Source organism: Miniopterus schreibersii (genome assembly GCF_964146895.1).
Source record: "Miniopterus schreibersii genome assembly, chromosome: 11".
Classification (NCBI taxonomy): domain Eukaryota; kingdom Metazoa; phylum Chordata; class Mammalia; order Chiroptera; family Miniopteridae; genus Miniopterus; species Miniopterus schreibersii.
In genome coordinates, this window is record NC_138111.1 from 1,511,404 (window position 1) to 1,530,413 (window position 19,010).

Consider the following 19,010-nt stretch of genomic DNA (forward strand, 5'->3'; position numbering starts at 1 on the left):
CGGGAGGGGCGCCAACAGCATTCTGTACGTCACGCCCCACCCAAGAGGAGGAATGGTGCAACTGTGAAGTCTTCCCTCCCATCCCAGGGCCAGCCCGCGAGGTCCAGGACCCCAGACAGGAGCCCAGGCGACATGCACACGGAGAGCGTTTATTCATCATGGCTAGAGAGCAAAGCAGACAGGCAGAGTAAAAAGATCAGTTAAAAAGTGAGTGTGGAGAGGTGCGGGCTGCAGCCACCATACTTGGCTTGAGCTCCGGGGTATGAGGGGAGGGTAGCACCGGGGAGATGCTGCTCCATGGCCCAGCCCTGCCTCCGGCCAGGCTCCCCTCTGTTCCAGTCCATCCGGAGGGGACGGCGCCCAGTCCCCGGGGCCTGCCTTCCCGCTTCGCTGCTTTTGGCAACTAAAAGGCAGGTGTTCTTTTGCCAAGGGTGAGCCCCAGGGCTTCCTCAGGCCCTCACCTCCCCCAGGCTGAGGTGCTGAGTGCGGCCGCAGCCAGCTCCCCCTCCTTAGAGGAGCCAGGAGGACTGGGGTGCTCAGGGGACGCAGGCAGGATGGGGACTCCAGAACCAGGTCAGAAGCAGGACTAGGGGAGGGGCTGGGAACATTCAGCCTCTGGGGCCCCTCACAGCTGACGACCAGGGGCAGGGCAGGAAGGGGTTAGTCTCCCCACCCTGAGCAGCTAGGTCACCAACAGACAAGACAAATGGCAGGGCTGCACCATCCTCTCCTGCCCAGGCCGGAACAGGCAGGGGCCTGGGGGTCCTTAGCTGAGCAGTTCTAGGTAGGTGACCGGGACCTTGCCCTTCTTGTTGCCTCTCTCGCCAATGAGCCAGTCGGGGTCCATGCCAGGCAGGCTGTAGACAGTGATGAGCTGAGGGGACGGCAGAGAGGGAAGTCACACCCGGCTGGCTAGGGCGGAACTGGCCCAGGACTAAATGGGGACAGAGTCGTGATTCCCGTGATGCCCGGCACCTACACCTCCAGAGGTGGGCGTTCACCTCCTCACCAGCCTCCCCAGAGCTGGAGTTGCCCGGAGTAACCCCCTGGTCTTAGCTCTGCTCCCAGGGCCCTCAGAGACGAAGACAGTGGTGGGGTCTGCAGCCCCGTGCTCCCAGTCCCAGCCCTGGTGCCCCTGGGCCAGCCCTCTCCCACCACCCTCATGGCGCCCAGACCCACCTCGTCAGCCAGCAGGGCCAGCTCGCTGCTGTCAGCGGCCTCGTAGTCGTAGAGAACCCGGGCCTTGCGGGTTCCGCTGGCGGGTGGAGCCACCTCCTCCAGGCAGAGCGCAGCCTCCCCTGGGGGGGCCAGGCCAGCCACGGAGGGCTCCACGGGCATGGTGGCCGCGGTGGTGGTGGGTGAGGTGCTGCTGAGGGGCGGGGAGGCGGGCTCTGTGGTGCCCACGAAGGTGCCTGGAAATCTGGAGAGGAGAGGAGGGGGCACATCTCAGTAGCCGGGAACCATATCCTGTCCCACGTTCCCCCAGAACACTAGCTGGGCCCACCGCAGGGGAGGAGACCCCGATACTCACATGGCTCCCTGGGAGCTGGCAGCATGAAAGGGAAAGTGAAGCGAGAGAAAGTGAGACGCCCCGGGGCCCATCCCTGCCACCTCCCACCCCCCTTGCACAGCCCTCAGTGTCACCAGCGAGGGCTCAGGCAGGGCCTCAGCAGACAGCCCCCACCCTGCCCCGTGGGCCTGAGATTTCCTGGGCTCATTGGGCACAGCGGAAGGGACCCCAGTGGGCACCTGCCCAGCTGCTTCTGCAAGTCCAGCATGTGGCGGTAGCACTGCGCATAGTAGGTTGTCTGAGACTCGACAAACTCGTGCAGGCAGCGAAGGTGGTTCACCTGTGGGGAAGGGGCCCAGTAATGACGGACCGGAGGCCTCTCAGGATGAAGTACCCACTCCTACCCTGTCTCCCGCCAGACCCCAGCCCAGCATTCTGGAGGCTTCTGCCCCAACCTCCTGCTCCTCGACGAGGAGAGTTCCCACCCTTCGGGACTTGCTCTCTCAAGGCTGATTCCCCTCTCCGGGACCACCAGCCCGAGCACTAGGCTTCCCCCTGCCTCCGAGACCCAGGTTCATTCATGCCTCGCTGTTTAGTGGGGACATGCGAGAAGAGAAGACCGTGGACAATGGAGGAAGTGGGAACAGGACTCACGTGAGTGCTGCTGATCCCCTCCAGCAGGAGACGGGTCACCTCTGCCTGCCGGTCAAACTCGGTCTGGGCCACTCGGAGCTCCTGCTCGGACTGGGAGGAGTGGGATGAGACAGAGAGGAACAGTCATCCCCAGCTTCCCTCCATCACCTCCAGCACAGAGGCCCCCAAGGAGTGGCCTGTTCCTCCACTCCCCTGCACAGGCCCGTTCCCCCTGGGGATTCGGACAGCTGAGTGGCAGGGGACACTTCCCACCCAGGGCTTCAGGCCTGGAGCCCTGTCCCCTGCCCCCCTCCCCCCAGGAGGTATAGCCCTGCCCAGACCCACCTGGCTACCACCACCCATCGGGAAAACCCCACCCACAATCACCTCTGGGGCCCACTGTGGAGGTGGTGTCCCCACAAAGGGAAAATGACAACCCCCCCCACACAGCAGCCCCAGGGGGGAGGCAGGGCAGGCCCAGAACTAGAAGCAAAGACACAGGCCTGAACCCTGCAGCAGCCATGTGCCTGGATCCCACCCCCGACCCTTCAAGCCGCGCCCCCGAGCCCCGCAGCCCCCCCCCCCGCTCACCTTGTCAACCTCATCATTCCAGAGCTGCGGAGACCACAACGGGGCCGGTCAGCAGGGGAGGGAGGGGGCACCGGTCAGCAGGGGAGGCAGGCAGGGGAGGACAGCTGAACCCCAGAGCCCGTGCCCTGCCCCAGCTCGAGACCCCAACCTCTGCCCACCCATACCCTCCCCAGCTCCCTCCCCCAACCTCACCCAGAGCTGAGGCTGGGCTGGGGCCTGGAAGGGGGGGGGGCACCGTCACAGCCCAGTCCAACATGCCACATGCGGGGAGGGGGCACAGCCAGCTGGAAAACCCTGCTTGGTTTCTCCTATCGTGTAAGCCCCCAGGGACTGACTGGGGCCTCAAGGGAGACGGAGCACCTCCCACCCCCGCACCCCCCACATGGGCTAAGGCAGCTGGGCTGGGAGGCAGGACTGTGCGACCCTGGGTCAGTCACTGGACCTTTCTGTCCCTCAGCAGAGGAAGGCAGCCTCGGGCACGAGTTACATGGGCTCAACAGCAAAGAAGAAAACTGGGCAGCCCCCACCCTCCAGGACATTTCTCCTCGCACTCGGCCCAGGAAGGGGGCAGGAAGTGTGATCCAGAGTCTAAAGAAGGAAGACCCCCCCCCCAAGGCATGGAGACCCAGTCCTCTCCCCCACTGCGGGAATGCCACCCTGAGACAATATGACCTGGAAGGCGGAAAGTAAGGCAAGGCCAGCCCCGTGGGCAGAGATGTCCCACAGGCCGGTTAGGGGTCCACAGCACGGGAAGCCACCTCCACGTGTACCGACGCAGGGCGCCCAACAGCAAGGCCCCGGGGACTAAACTGTGGTTGACTCCCCGGAGGGACGATGGCCTGGCCACCGAATGACTGCACAAATACCCAGGGCAGCACGCTCCTGACAGGTGAGGAGGAGCCAGAGGGTCTGTGGGAGGAGGCCACCCCCGGGGCAACGGAAGGAGAGGGGAGGCAGAAGGCACAGCGGTGGTGACAGGCATGATGGGAAATGTGTGATTGGCCTGTTTCCCAAACTGAACAGTCAATGCCAAGTGTCTCAATAGGGCTGGAGGAAAAAGATACAGTCTTCTGACCCCGCCCCCCCCAGCGTCAGGCCTTCTCGGACACACCCCATTCCCAGACCCAGGCTGCTCCTTCCACTCGCCCTGCTGCTCTCAAGGCCTCCTCACCCCCATGACACCCAGCAGATGTGCTAAAAAGTCCCTGTCACCTGTCTTTACGGGTCTGTGAATTCCTGGCAGGCCGTGCAGTCAGGGACGGTGAATGGGGGTGGGGGGCAGGGACAGAGTCACGTTTGGGGGTGAGCAGACTCTCAGGTCCACTGGAGATGGGACAGCTGCCGTCTGAAGTTTACCACACAGTTCAGTGCAGCTGGTCCAGTCTCCACCTCCAGCATTTTGCAGGGAGAAGCGAGGCCAGCCACACGGTGACAGGGCACAGGGACCAGGGATGGGCAAGTGCCCCTGCCTTAGCCTCTGGCTCCAATCTGGTGTGCAGCAGACCCCAGGGTGTTAGGGGTCAGGGGAGGCCGGGGTGGGGTGGGGGCGCTTACCGCAGAGGCGCTGGCTGAGAGAATATAATTACGAGGTCTAGTCTCCTGAAAGTCAGGCACCGTCTAGTGGGAACAGAGTTCATGGGGGAAGGGGGTCACGGTGGGCTGGGACTGGGCTGGGGCCTGGAGGCTGCCCCAGAGCTCCCCACAGAGCAGCACTAGGAGCCCCTGGCCCCAGGGACAGGAGGCTACAGACAAATACAACACGGACCCTCTTCCCACACCCAGCACCTGGAGAGCAGGCGGGCGTAGAGACCCGGAGAGCAGGACAAAGACCAAGTGGGAGGCCAGGAAAGCAGATGCGACAGAGAGAGCCTGTGGCTGCTGTCACAGCCCTTGTCTCTGGGAAAGCCACAGACTGCATCCACCCTGGGCCCAAGGGTCAGGCCCACTGCTCCCCGGACCCCAGTCTCACTGAGATGCCCCCGTTAGACCCAATCTTCTGAACAAACCCCGCCTCTCCCCCCACAGCTTTCTCCATCCCGGGATCTCTGCACACATCTCTGGCTCCTGCAGTGAGGACCAGGACCCTCCCCCACAACCAAGGTGGACAGATGGATGGATGTGTGGACGGACAGAGTGACGGGCTTTCAACATTTGCAAAAAGCTGACTCACAGGCTCCAATGCCTGGTGTCCCCCCAAAACAGAGGCTACTCATGGCAGAGGCTCTGCTGGGGAGATCAGCTGCTTGCAAAAGGCCCCGAGGATGTACCCCGGGCCAGCCACGGCGCTGAGGGCCCCGGGCCAGGTGGGCAAACCAGAAGCAGCACGGCAAGGGGCACAGGTATACTCACTTCTCCCTCACACTGAGCCAAGTTACCCAAAGCAGAATGGAAAGGAACAAAAACAAAGAGTTAGTGCGTCCGCAGCGCAGGCAGGAGCAGGCCCCCGGCCCCAGTGGGAGGGGCGCTAGGCAGGCGGGCAGGCGGGCAGGCACCACCTGCCCTCTGGAAGGTGTCCTGATCTGTGTGTGTGTCTAGAAGGGTGGAGACGGGGGAGCAAACTGCAGGCTTGAGTCCTCTGGGAACCCGCACCTGGGCTGCCCAGGTCCCAGCTCCAGACAGGGTAACCTGGACTATCCCCGAGGCTTGAGGGTGTTCGGCCAACCAACTGGAAAGGAGGTTGTGCCCCTCCAGTGACTAAGGGCGGGCTCCCCTGGCCTGGCTGATGGAGGAAGAGCTTGTTTTGGCCAAGTTATCCCAGAGAGGTTGTCCAGCCCTGAGTGACAGGGAGACTGTCCTGTCCAGGTGACTTAGTAAGGTCATCCCAATAGCCCTAGGTCATCCTACCCAACCCAAACAAGACTCCAGTGGCTGAGCCCCTGCCTCCCATCTGGCCCCCACACACCCAGAGGCAGTGCAGGCCCAGCTCCATGGCCCCAGGTGGCCACTGTGAGGGGAACGCACGGGGGAGAACTCTCATGGGCAGCTGCGGGGTGTTTGGGCTGGGCTTGGCCTGCTCAGCCAAGAGCCTGGCATGCCCTGGACCTGGGGTTCCCTCCTCAGGGTGTGAGGTGGCCTTTAGGCCCCTCCACCCATGAGCGGCCTGGCATTCCTGGAGTGTGCTCACCCTCGAGCCCAGTTCTCCGAACCCTGGCCTGGCCCTGATCAAACTGTCCGGCGCTGCATCCCATTGGCCCACCCAGGCTGAGCAAGCCTCAGTGAGCAGGAGTGAAGGGGGAGCCCCTATCCAGTTGCTTTGGGCTACCTGCAAGGGCCCCTCAGACATGCTCCTGAGCAAGCAGGCAGTTTAGCTCCGGGGCTCTCCACACCATCATGGGGGGACCTGAGCAAGGGTGCCTTGGGACCAGCGCTGGAGCGGCAGGTGTGGGAATTAGTAAGGGGGAGCCATGCCCTGGCAGAGCTGGGAACAGAGCTGAGCATCCAGGAAGGGCGGGCGAGGGCATGCGAGAAACTCCAACTGTGTCTGTCTGGGGAGACTGTAGGGTGCCCTGAGCCCAGGTCGGGGCACTGCTGGTCGGCCCACCCCATAAATGTCAGCCCTGGAACCCAGAGCTCTGGGCTGTCAGGGTTCCCTGGGGGTCAGGGGCATAGAGGTGTGACCTGAAGTGGCCAGCCCAGACCAGCACCCCCAGCCTGGCCTCTCCAGGCACGGACAAGGGAGAGAGGTCTTGCCGAAACCAGGCCCCTTCAGCACCCCCTTGGCTCCACCCAGAGCCGGGGCGGGCGGCAGGCAGGGACACCTACCGCGGCCTTGGCTTCTGCAGCCTTGGCCTTCTTCAGTCGTGCTTTGCAGGCATCCAGGTCTAGACGCCGGTTTTGGAGGAGCCGCCGCTCCTTCTGCAGGGGTGGGGAACAGGGAACAGTGAGACGCTGGGCCACCCTGGGACATGGCAGGACTGGCCTATGGGACTCTCTGCTCAAGACAGGGACACTGAGGCCCAAAGAAGGAAGGTCATCCAATCTGAGTAACTCAGTCCCCAAGAGCCACATCTGGGGAGACCCCGGGAGTACTGGGTTCCCAGCGCGGGAGGAGAGCCTTGCTCAGTGGCTCTGGGGAAGGGCTGCCATGGCTAGGAGGAGGCAGAGTAGTTGCAGGCGCCTCACCGAGATCGTCTTCCAGTCCCCCTCCAGGAAGTTGCGCAGGGGCGTGAGGAAGTTGATGGAGGCTGCGTGAATGAAATCCCGCTCTGCGGCTCCCAGGTGCTTTTCGGCTTCTGCCACCTTGATCAGTGTCTTCCCTGAGAACAGTCACAGGTAAGGAGGACAGAGGGTCAGGTGGAGGCTGCTCTGACCCCGGAAGGAGCGGGAGCACAGAGACACGCTGAAGGGGCAACCACAGGGATGCTCTGTGCAGAATGGCTGGCCTGGGAAAACATGGCGCAATCTGCACATCCATCAACCGAGGACTGACAAATAAATAGCGGGACATTCAGGAAGTGGAACATTACGCTGCCGTTAAAAGGGGGGGGGCAGATTTCTGGGATGACAGAGAAAGGAGCTCAACAAATCCTCTCCCCAAGAGCAGCAACAACACTGGAGGAGTGGTCAAAAACAACCACGTCTGGACTCCAGAAACTGACGAATGCCGTCAAAAACAGTGATCTTGCCCTGGCCCGGTTGATCAGTGGTTAGGGCATCAGCCTTTTCGGCCCTTTCACGAAAAGGCTATGGGTTCCATTAAAGAAGGGAAAACAAACAAACAACAGCAGTGATCTCTGGGGAAACAGTGAGGAAAGGCCCCCGTCACGGCTCACTGGAGGTTGGAAGCAGGTAGAAACAAGCTACAGACCTGCCAGGAATCTTCCAGGAGCCCATTTACCAGGGTGACTGTACTTTGAATAAAGGGAAATAATCAGACTTTTCATGGATACTGGACACTGTTTCTAAACTGACACGAACTCCTAGAGGCCCAAAATGTCTCTCTGCTCTGTCAGTAAAAATAGGAGCTCATGGTAAATATCACGTTAATGTGTGTATCTCTCTCTGTCTCCCTTCCCACTCTCTCTGAAAAGCAATGGAAAAAATATCCTCAGATGAAGATAAAAAATAAAGTAAAATTATAAAAAAGAAATGAAGATTCTAGACTGAAAAGTACAATGACTGATCCAGCAAATTCACTGGGAGGGCTCAACAGCAGGTTTAAGCGGCAGAAGGAAAACAATCAGCAACTCTGAAGATAGATCAATAGAGATGATCTCACCTGAAGAACAGAAAGAAAATAACAGCCTCAGAGACCTGCAGAACACCACCCGACCAACCAGCGTCCGAGTGAGTAACAGGAGTCCCCGAAGAAGAGCAGCAAAGGGGGTAGGAAAAAAACATTTGAAGAAATAATAGCCCAAAATGTCCTGAATTTGATGAAAAACACGAATCTATTTATCCAAAAAGATTCAACAAACCCAAAACAGGATAACAAAGAGATCCCCAGCTAAGACATCTTAGTCAAACTGTTGAAAGACAAAGACACGGCGTCTCAAAAGTAGCAAGAGAAAAAAAAATGACTCATCACATACAAGGGAGCCACAGTAAGATTAACAAAGGACTTCTCCTCAGAAACAGTGGAGGCCACGCAGCAGTGGGATGATCCATTCAAAGTGGTAAGACGAAAAAACTCTCATCTCAGAATTCTACGTACAGCAAAACTGTCCTAAAAGTGAACCCAAAATGCACCCCCAAATGAACAAAGGGAAGAACCCACAGCCAGCAGACCTGCCATGGAAGAAATACTTGAGGTCCAAAGGAAGTGACATCAGATGGTAACTTGAATCCACACAGAGAAATAAAGAGCACCTGTAACGGTAATTATATAGGCAACTATAAAAGATGATTGTTTTTTTCCTTTTCTTAACGGATTTAAAAGACAACTGCAGAAAACAACAATCTTAAAATTGCATTGTTGGGCTTATAAGATATGAAGGTGTAACATGTATGATAATAACAGCACAAAAGAAGAGGGAGGGGAAGGAGTTACACTGGAGCGAAGTTCCTATATTTTACTCAAGTTAAGTTAGTACAGCTTTGAAGCAGACTGATTAGTTAAAATGCATATCGTAATTCACGTAGAACCATTAAGAAAAAAATTTAAGTAAAACAAAGGCAACAAAAATTAAAATGTTACGTTAGGAAATATCTAAACAGAAAAGAAGGTAGTAAAGAAGGAATAAAAACTATCTGAGACTTAGAGAAAACAATAGCAAAACAGCATGTGTCAGTCCAACCACGTCAACAATTACATTAAATGTAAAAGGATTAAACACTCCAGTCAAAAGGCAAAAATTGTCACACTGGATTTTTTTCCCTTCCCCCCCCTTTTTATTGCATTTATTGGGGTGACACTGATTCACAATTCTACACAATTCAGGTGCATAATTCTATAACATATCATCTGTACACTGTACTGTGTTCACCACCCCAAGTCTAGACTGGATTTTTTTTTTTAAATAATATATTTTTATTGATTTCAGAAAGAGGAAGGGAGAGGGAGAGAGAAACATCAATGATGAGAGAGTCATAGATCAGCTGCTTCCTGCAACGCCCTCCACTGGGGATCAAGCCCGCAACCCAGGCATGTGTCCTGACCAGCAATCGAACCTTGATCTCCTGGATCCTAGGTTGACGCTCAACTGCTGAGCCATGCCGCCCGGGCTAGACTGTATTTTTAATAAAGATCTAAATATATGCTGTATATAAGAGACACACTTTGAACTTAATAAATGGCCTAACGGTATACTGTGCAAATAGTAACCATAAGAGAACAAGAGTGGCTATAAAATTAAGACCCAAAAAAAAGTTACTAGAGACAGAGAGCAATGTGTTACAAAAATGAGTCAGTTCATCAGGAAAATACACAATACAAACATACAGACTTAGCAACAGATTTACAGATTTTTTTTTTGGCTCCTCACTCATGGATATTTTTTCCATTGCTTTTCAGGGAGTGGAAGGGAGAAAGAGAGACAGTGAGAGAAACACTGATGTGAGAGAGACACACGGGCCGGGGATTGAGCCTACAACCGAGGTAAGTACCCCTGGCTGGAATCGAACCCCGGGACCCTTCAGTCTGAGGGCTGACGCTCTAACTACTGAGCCAAACCAGCCAGGGCCATATACAGATTTAAGACAGAAGCAGAGAGCTGAACAGAAACAGTCGGAGACCCAATACTCTCAATAATGGATCGGACAACAAGACAAAATCAGCAAGGATTCAGGAGCCTTAACCAACACTATCAACCCGTTTGTCCTCACTGACATCTCTACACCACTCTACCCAGCAACAACGTAACATGCAATCTTCTCCAGTGAACGCGGAACATTCTCCAGGCGAGACCATACTCTAGGCCATAAACTAGTCTTAATGCGTTTAACAGGATTCAAATCATACAAAGTACGTTCTCTGACCAGAGTGCAATTAGATTAGAAATCAACAACAGAAGGAAATGTAGAAAATCCACAGATATCGAGGATGCAATGCCAAGTTTAAAAATCAGGTTGCAGAACAGACCTACACTCTGATCCCATTACACACCGCACACGAGCCAAGCTGCCCAGGAGAGGCCTCATTTCGCACTCTGTTTTCATCTCCAGCATTTGAGGGGGGAGGGAGGAAACTTAGAGAGGGAGAGGCCACCTCGTCCACCGGCTGGGGGCCTGACTCACCGTAGGGAGTGGTGGGCCCCAGCTCATTGGCCGCCTCTGCCATGTACTGAGCCAGCAGCTCCCCATTGGTGACCCGCGAGGGCACCTTCCTGTCCAGCTTCTCGTACAGGAACTCCTCCACTCGGGCACCTGGGGGAGACAGAGGCCAAGTCACTCACGGCGCCCTCTGGTCCCACCCAAGGGTGAAGGCCATGGTGACAGAAACAGGCCCAGAGCAGGCCCTGCCCACAGCAGCTTGGTGACTTCCAGAATATTCTCTTGCAGATGCACACCCGTGCTACTGATCCGCCGCCCTGAGGACTCCTTCCCCCTAGAGAGGAGGAAGCTGCAGCAGCTCAGAGACGCGAGATGCCTGCTGCAGGTCCCAGGGCTGGGGGTGGCGGCATTCCCACCCGTTCCCCAGGCTCTCCCGCAGTTTGGTCCTTGCTCCAGGCTGCTGTGGGACTGGGCAGGCCCTCCGCCACCTCTGGGCCGTGCTGCGCTCTCTCAGGTGACCCGGCTGCTGTTTTTCCTGCCTCTTCTCCCAAGTGCTTTTCAGTTTCCAGGCATTTCAAGTCATCTGGGCCAAGCTTAACATTTCCACTGCCCCCAAGAGTGCATCTTAGAGCCCAGTACCGACCCTGTTGTTTTCTTTAACTGGGGACCCCCCACAGCAGCCTTAAGCCCCTAAAGTCTAAATCAGGATCTCACCCACCCCCACCGGCCAGTCCCACCTGTGAGCCTCAGCCACCAGCTTCCTGCCCTCACCCCAGGACCAGCCCCAGGCCACTCACTGGGGTTGGGCTGCAGGAGCACCTCCGTCTGCCTCAGGATCTTCTCCGTCCAGTTCTTGGTGCTGTCCGCCCGGGCCAGAAGGTTCTCAAAGTGGGCATCGAGCTCAGTCTTCTCAGCCTGGCCGAATTTCTCCTCTGTGAACTGTCAGGGGAGGAGGGTCCGGGGATGGGGAGGACTCAGAGGGAGGAAGGGAGGGCTCTCTGCACTCCCCCACACCCACCCCGCCCCACTAGCTGGAATCCAGGCGCCAAGGTCAAGAAACTAGCTCGGTCCCAACCTGCTCTGCAACCCTGACCAAGTCAGGACTCTGCTCTGGGCCTCCGTTTGCCCCTCTGTGGAACAAGGTGGTTGGACCAGAGTTTGGGGATCGTGGCTTCTTTTGGAAATCCAATGAAAGCTATAGACCCCCTTCCCCACCCCCAAAGCACATTGGCACAAAATCTAGCATATAACTCAAAGGGGAAAGAATCCCTTGGGAACCCACTGCAAAGGGTCCCTCGGGCCTGAATCTATAGGAAGGAATTTGGTGGGAAGCGCTCACGGGATAAACAGGGCACAAAGCAAGTTCTGGGGTTACCAGGAGGCTCGGTTGGGGGGCTGGGAGCTCCTGGGGAAGGGATGCGAGGGGAGTGAGCGGTTTCAGGATCAGAGGGACCCAAGGCAAGTCTCTGTTCTGCCACTGATGAGCCCTGTGACTCTGGGCAAGTGGTTTTGCCTCTCTAGGCATCAGTCTCCTGAGCTGCAAGTGGGGATACTAAGTAAGAGCATCCCCTTCATGGGTGGGGAGCATGGAAGAAGGAAGATGTGGGTAAGACACAGGCCAGAGTCTGGCAGGGAGCCGGTGTTCAGTGCAAGGTGCCGCTGCTGCTAAGAGCTGCTGGGAGGAGAGGCTGGGAAGGAAGGGCTGCGTGGGAGAGGACCACACGGCTGGCCTCCGGTCGCCCGGTGTGTTGGATGGGGAACACCGCCAGCCCGTCAGAGCCAACTCTGAGCACACCCAGGGCAGCCCCACACCAGGGCAGGGCAGGGCAGGGACGGTTCCACTGTTCCCCCATTAGAGCTGTCAGAAGCCATGGGGGCCACCTAGGAACAACCAGAAACCAGCCCAAGTCCTGGCCCCTCTGCTCTAGAAAGGCCCTAGGACAAGTGTCTCTGTTTTCCAAACGGACAGGAAGGCCGTCTCCAGCCAGGGGAAGGAGCCTACTCAAGGTTGCGGCCAAACAGCAAAAGGATGAACATTGCAGGAATATGGATGGTAATGACGACAGGTGCTGTCAACCGTCTCTGGGTCCAGACCCTGGGCTCAGTAAGGGCTTCATACTGATGGCCCACCCACAGCTCTAACAGCCCTTCAAGGCAAGTCAGGTCAGGCTTCCCATTTCACAGATGATGCCATTGAGGCTGAGCAAAGAGCAGACTGAGCAGGAATCCTGGCCATCATGGCCCAGGGGGTCTGGAGGCCCTTCCCGGACTATTTGGCACAATAAATTATCCAGAGATCAAAGACAGCTCGAGCTGCAGGGAGCGGGAGGCAGCCACTGATAGTCAGGCTGCCCGGCAGCCATCAATTATGCAACGGGGCTTGGGTTTCTTTCTCCCTGCAGGGCTGAGCAGGCCAGGGCTATAGCCTGCAGCTCCCCACCTGGACCCGCTGCCCCTGGTCCCCCTGACCTCCCCCGGCTCCTCAACCTCCTCACCTTCGACAAACTAAGGCCTCCTGGAGCCAGGCCCTGAACAGGCCTACCTCACCCAGCCCTTTGAGGACGGGGCATTAGTCCCATTTTCCAGATGAGGAAACTGAGGCTCAGAGAGGCAGTTGCTTCTCCGGGCCTCAGCTCCCCGCCTGGGCACAGGGGGATGTATCTCAGAATATCTGGACGGTGCTCAGCTCTGTGGCCGGCACATGGCACAGGTCTCATGAGCGTTAGCTGGGGTCGTCATTTATAACAGGCCTCCTCCCTCGGGTCGCTCCTTGGCTCTCGGGAACTACCTAGGGACCTCCCTATCCCAGTGGTAAGAGTCACGCACCCAGGTCTAGGCGACATGCACCTGCCCTACCAAGATTAACAGCAGCCCTTCCCCCCGAGCTCCATGGCCACCTGTCCTCACACCCCATGTCCACCCAGTTCAAAGTCCTACCGGCTTCCCCAACTTCTCGGGCACCCACCCCACGTCCCCTGCTGCCTGTGCAGATGCTGACGACGTCCCCCCCCCCCCCCCCCCGGCTTTTACTATCATCACTCCTTCCACTGCTGTTACTATGACTTTAACTACTACTGGTAGTATTAGTACTATCACTTCCAGAGGCCACTCCCACGCCCCTGGCAGCTTAGCCTGACATGCCTTAGGCTTTCCTTCCTCAGTGCCCTTGGCTGGGTCGTTCCCACCACCTGGACCAACTTCACAAACCCCTCCTGACTTCAAGGCACAGTTCAGGGATTAGGCAGCCACCCCAGCATCACCCATGCCAAAGGGGTCCTGCCCTCCAGATTCCTTCCCCCAGCCCAGATGGAGTGGGGTGCGGATCTTAAAGGTGTCCCTGCTACACGGAACGGCTGAGCGTGTTCCCAGCACGTCCCAGGACCCACACAGAGGGGCTGCCGGTACGCTGATACTAAAACACCCCCTTCCCATCTCTCCTGGCTGACTCCTATCCCAGGGCAGACTGGGCTCGGGCAGGTCCCGAGTGCCCCCTCCTGCTCAGTTCACAGTTCAGGCCCCTCCCTCCTCGGGCCTGCCCCCCCTGCCCCATCCCTGCCTCGGGCAAGGGACCAGTGCTTCAGAAGCTCATGCCTGCAGTCCCAGGCTGCTCCCTGCAAGATGGCAGCAGCAGGGGGTGGGCGTGCAGAGCCAGAGAAAGCCTCTATTTATAAAGCTCCCAGCTCCCTCCTCCACTCAGGAGGCTGAGGCCCGGGTGCAGGTTCCCACTCTGCCCCCACTAGGCGGAGCAAGGCCCAAGCCTCCCCACACCGGGACTCGGCGGGCCCTGGCCAGGTCAGGTACAGGGGCCCCACAGGAGCGGGACACCAGATCAGGGTCTTCCCAGATGTGAGGTAACACGATCGCCAGCGCTGGGGAGGATTCCCCACCTTCCAGGCGGACTGGGGGGCCCTAGGGTCCTGGCATCCCCACCAGGGCAGCAGATCCTCAACTGGACACTACTTTCTAGTAAACATGGCCACATGGGCTTCCCAGAGACCAGGGCTGGGGTCCTCCAGAGAACAAACAACAAACTTGAAACCTGCTGCTGAAGCCCTGGGAGGACGGGAAGTCGGGAGGGCACAGTGGGGCCACCTGGACAGACGGGCACACGGAGGCTTTAGGAGAAGCGAATCACCCAAGGTCACATGCTGCACAAGCGCGACCTCAGCCACAGTAACACCAATGGGGAGCTTACCTTTGGCGAGCACCTGGTGGAAAGTGCCAGGGAGCCCTAGCATCCATCCTGGGAGGGAGGGGCTGCTAATCCCGGTTTTCAGACAGAGAAACGGACGCTCAGAGAGGTGAAGCCCCTTCCCCAGGGTGACAAGAGGGAGCATCCACGCCCACAGCTGATTCCAGGTCTTCCAACCATCACAATCATCCGTCTCAGTTTCTCTCTCCGCCTCCCAGCGGACAGGGCTAGTTCCAATCCCAGCATTACTAGCCTGGACAGCCGCCTAAGGTACCCAGCCAGACCCCGACCCTCTCCCCATCCCCCAGGCCCCGGGAAATAAGAGGAAACAGGCCTCCCAGGGAGCAGAAAGGAAATTGCCCCGGCCCTCTGCCTTCCGGACTAACAGCCCAACCGTGCAAAAGGGACCTGTGGGAATCATAGCACCACTAGCCCATTGCACAGGGGCGGAGGCTGAGGCTCAGAGCAGGGATCGTGGGGGATGCATGAGTCCTTGGGCCTGGGACTCAGGCCTCCAGAGGCCTGCCGGGAGCCAGTCACTGCCGGACAAGGGCAGGGAGGCAGGCACCGCTCGGTGCCCTCTCCCCTCCTCAGCGGGGCCCCCACCGGGCTCTGGGCAGGGGCCAGGGCAGCGGGGTACCCCGGCCGGTCGAAAGGGTGGACACTGGCGCCTGCCCCGCAGCCCACAGGCCGAGGCCCGGCTCAGTCCCCGGCCCGGCTCGGGGCCACGCCGAGGGTGCGGCCAGTGTGGCCGGCCGCCCGGAGCGCTCGCCGTCCCGGGGGCGCGGGAGCAGGGGACGTGGGGACCCAGGGTGTCTGCGCGGCGGGGACGGGGCAGCGGCCTCCAGGGGCTCCCCCCGCGCTCCCCGGGCCCTGCTGCAGGGTGCCCCGGCCCGCCCCACATCCGGGCCCCGGGAAGCGAAGCGGCCGCGCGGGCCCAGGGCGCACGGCCTCACCTGCACCGCCCGAGTGAAGAAGATGCCCGCGTCCGACGCCAGCTTCTTCATGTTGAAGTCCATGGCGCACCTCCGGACCCGCCGCGCCCGGCCCAGCGCAGCCCGCGCCCCCCGCGCGCCGCCGCCCGCCCGCACCCCGCCCACCTGCTGCGGGTGCGCCCGCCCCCCGCGAGCCCTCCCGCCCGCAGCCGCGCAGCCACCGCCGCCGAGCAGTCCGAGCGCGCAGGGCGGGGCGCGGGGGGCGGGGCCAACAGGGGGGCGAAGGGTGGAGCCTCCGGGGCGGGGCCAATAGGACGGGAGGGTGCGGGGTGGAGCCTCCGGGCGGGGCGGGGACTCCGGGGAGGGGCCAATAGGACGGGGGGCGAGGGGTGGAGCCTCCGGGGCGGGGCCAGTAGGACGGGGGCGCGGGGTGGAGCCTCCGGGCGGGGCGGGGCCTTCGGGGCGGGGCCAATAGGAGGGGGGCTCGGGTGGAGCATCGGGGCGGGGCCTCCTGGTGGGCGGGGCCAACGGGATGGGGCGTGGCTAGGGGCGGAGCTTCCCGGGAGGGGCGGGGGCGGCCCGCTGAGACCGCCGGGCGGGCGTGTCTCGCTCGCTGGTCTCTCGGCCCCTCGCCCTTGGGCTTCTCTCGGTCTCGCTCTGTCCGCTCACGGCCGCCCGTCCGCCGGCCCTCGGTCTGTCTCCCTGCCCGCGGCCTCTGCTGCCCTGGGTCTCTGCGCGCTCACTGCCACCGCGGGCACCCAGACCTCTCCAGCATCCTTCCTCTCTGCCCTTGATCTTGGGGACACTAAGGACAGTTGAGCCAGGGGACAGACAGGCCGGCTGGGCTCTCGTTCTTCCTTCCACCTTTGGAAAACGGCTGTTTGTCCGTCCCGCCCCCCCCCCCCCAGCCCTCTAGGTCCCACAGTTGGGGGAGGGTGTGCGGAGGGGTGACAGGAAGGAAGGAAGGGAAGATTCGAGGGGAGCATCCCTTCTGCCAGGTCTCGGAGGAAGCAGCGGAGAATGGACGTGCGCTGACCTTGGACTTAGCTCCTCGCAGCGCCCCCAGGCGGGCAACGGGAGAGCCTCCCGGGAGGCTTGGGATGGGGCCGATTACCTGTCTCCACCTCTCCTTGCTCGCAACCCCTAGGCTTCCTCTTTTAGCCGAGTGGGGAGCTCTGCTCCTGAGCGGTACCTCTCCTGCCTGATCCTGTCCCCTGGATGCCTGGCTTTGTTTACCTTCCTACACCGACCCCGGCCCCCATCACCTACCCCAGCCTGTCTGTGCAGGCTGAGCCTTGAGTTACCTAGGACGTGCTTATTCACAGCCCTGACCCTGGTCCCACTCCCAGCCCCCCCGAGTCTTTCTTTCCGTGTGGATGGCGCCCAAGGCAGGTGGAGTTTTGAAAAGCTTCCAGGTGACTTAAATGTGCACCCCAGGCTCAAAACCAATACGGAGCCATATCGACTTCGTGTGACTCACACACTTGCAGTTCATCTCTGTGCGCGTCTCTGTGTATGCCTGTGTCCGCTATGCATTTCTATCTGTCTGTACGGACCATTGACTTATTTACAGCTGACCATATCACTCATTTAGCCAGCACCCAGCCATATCGTCTTTCAGTGGACGTATATCAGTATAGCTACGTGTGTTCATCCACTCAGTAACTCACACTGAGCACTGTTAAAGAAAAAGTTATTCATGATATTTGTCAAAGATGGTAAAGACTTTATTCAAGAGACTAGTGCAGTGGGGTCTGCAGTAAGGGAGACAGATCAGGTTCAACTCCAACTACAATAAGGTCCAGTGGAGATTCATAGAGCCAAGAAGCAGGGTGGGGCCGTGGATGGAAAATGACTAAGGAAAACATCAAGCTGAGCAGGATTCTTGTGGAAGGCAGGCCAGGTTGATAAGATACGGAGGTAGGCCATGAGGAATTTGATCAAATATAGCGGATGATCAGATACCAAGGGTGGAGGATCTTTTTTTTTTGCTGAACCGGCTCAGCAGGATTGTTGCTAAAACTGGACCCTAGCAAGGATGGAGATGGAATCCCAAGGTCGAGCCTAGTGGAGCAATGGGCTCAGAGGAGCTGACTCAGGTTTGGTCCAGGAGGAAGTCTGTTAGCACCTATTACGTGCCCGGCACTGTTCTAGGCACCAGGGACAGGATGCAGCAATGAACAAAACAATGCCCTTCTCCTCTTGGGCAAACCGCTATATAACATGTCAGGTAACAAGTCCTGGGAAGAAAAACACAGTAAAGGGCGAGAGAGGGAGACAGTAGGTGCCTGTTATTGCTGGTCTTATAGCTGTCCCCATCTAAATGATTCACTTATTTATCTAGCTTTCCACTTGATGACTGCTGTTTCTACTAGCAATGGCTAAAATGTCCTGAGCCCAGACACGTGCCGAGGTTGCAGGTGGGTCCCCCAGTCAGGGTGTGTACAAGAGGTAACCAATCGATGTTGGTTTTTTTTTTTCTCTCTCCTTCCTTCCTCTCTCTGAAATCAATAAAAACATGCTAAAAAATAAATGAAAAGATGCCAGGTTCTCTCTTGCCTCTGGGTCACAGCCCGTGCTATCTCTGGAGCTCCCTCCCCTCCTCTCTGTCCAGCTAATTCCTCCCTCCCTTCTTCTCTGTCCAGTTTAGTCTTCAGGTCTTCCTTTGGATGTTCCCTTCTTTCGGAAGTCTCTCACCTCCGCATCAGAGCCCAGGTATCCCTTGGCATTCCCCACATCCCTGAGTTTACCCCATTAGAGCAACATCACACAGCATTCTGTCTAAGCATCTTAATCACACGCATCTTCTCCACTGTGCTCCCATGTCCAGCCAAAGGGCTGGCAATCAGAGATAGCCGTTGAATGAATGAACGAATGAATGAATGTGACCTTACTGAAAATTATATTTTAAAAACTTAGATGTGCCCAGCTCTTCGCAGTGATAAAAGGGCCACCACACCAAAGCCCCGTGACTCTGGGAAGGCAGGGATTCCAGCCCCATTTGTACAGAGGGGTAAACAGTAAACCCGGGACAGCTTGACGTGGTGGAACTTGATTCCAACTCAGGTCGGCCTGACTCCAAACCCGGCGTTTAAAACAAGGCAGAGCGGGACGGTCACACCTGACTCCAGCTCTCACGGGGACACACAGTCTGATGGGAGAGAGGCAGCGCTTTTGCAAACAGCTCCCGAAGGAGGTGCAAAGTGGCAAGCGTTTAAGAGGATACTGTGGGGAACGCAGAGGCGCGGGCGTTTGAAAACGGGCGCTCGAAGGGCGGTAAGGACTCGTCTGCGGCGACCCAAAGGGGTAGGGGAGCCAAACACGTGGGCTCGCGGTGGCCGCATCTTCCCCACACCGAGCGCCTTGGAAACCTGACAGTTTTTTCTCGGTCCCTTTAAGAGCTGCCCCGCCTCCCTCCGCTAAGCCTCCAGTGTCAATCTGATCCCTCCGGCCAATCATAGGAGAGGAACGATCCCTGTCGTGCCTCAACCGCACTAGG

The 19,010-nt window shown here is 58.4% G+C and overlaps 1 protein-coding gene across 6 annotated transcripts; it reads right to left on the minus strand.

The window, feature by feature from the left end:
- Nucleotides 1-129: 129 nt before the first annotated feature.
- Nucleotides 130-15,653, minus strand: SH3GLB2 (SH3 domain containing GRB2 like, endophilin B2). 6 transcript variants are annotated; one of them, XM_081151868.1, is made up of 11 exons: nucleotides 15,533-15,653; nucleotides 11,182-11,323; nucleotides 10,409-10,537; nucleotides 6,857-6,990; nucleotides 6,497-6,589; nucleotides 4,289-4,351; nucleotides 2,735-2,758; nucleotides 2,165-2,254; nucleotides 1,750-1,850; nucleotides 1,180-1,420; nucleotides 130-874 (listed from the first exon to the last, which is right to left on the minus strand). In XM_081151868.1, the coding sequence occupies exons 1-11, from the start codon at nucleotides 15,593-15,595 to the stop codon at nucleotides 767-769; spliced, it is 1,188 nt and encodes a 395-aa protein (XP_081007994.1). In that variant the 5' UTR covers nucleotides 15,596-15,653; the 3' UTR covers nucleotides 130-766. The 6 variants fall into 6 exon arrangements, with proteins under 6 accessions (XP_081007994.1, XP_081007993.1, XP_081007996.1 ...); XM_081151867.1 differs by having other exon boundaries at nucleotides 1,726-1,850; XM_081151870.1 differs by lacking the exon at nucleotides 4,289-4,351.
- Between the last annotated feature and the right edge of the window lie 3,357 nt (nucleotides 15,654-19,010).

What these genes read in the sequence shown, in the direction of transcription:
- SH3GLB2 (XM_081151867.1), bottom strand. Translation starts at nt 15,595, where the DNA reads ATGGACTTCAACATGAAGAAGCTGGCGTCGGACGCGGGCATCTTCTTC. An exon ending in GCTCCTGCAGCCCAACCCCA is followed by an intron (nt 10,538 to 11,181) that starts GTGAGTGGCCTG and finishes TGTCTCCCCCAG; the next exon opens with GTGCCCGAGTGGAGGAGTTC. An exon ending in TGGCCCTGCTGGCTGACGAG is followed by an intron (nt 875 to 1,179) that starts GTGGGTCTGGGC and finishes CCGTCCCCTCAG; the next exon opens with CTCATCACTGTCTACAGCCT.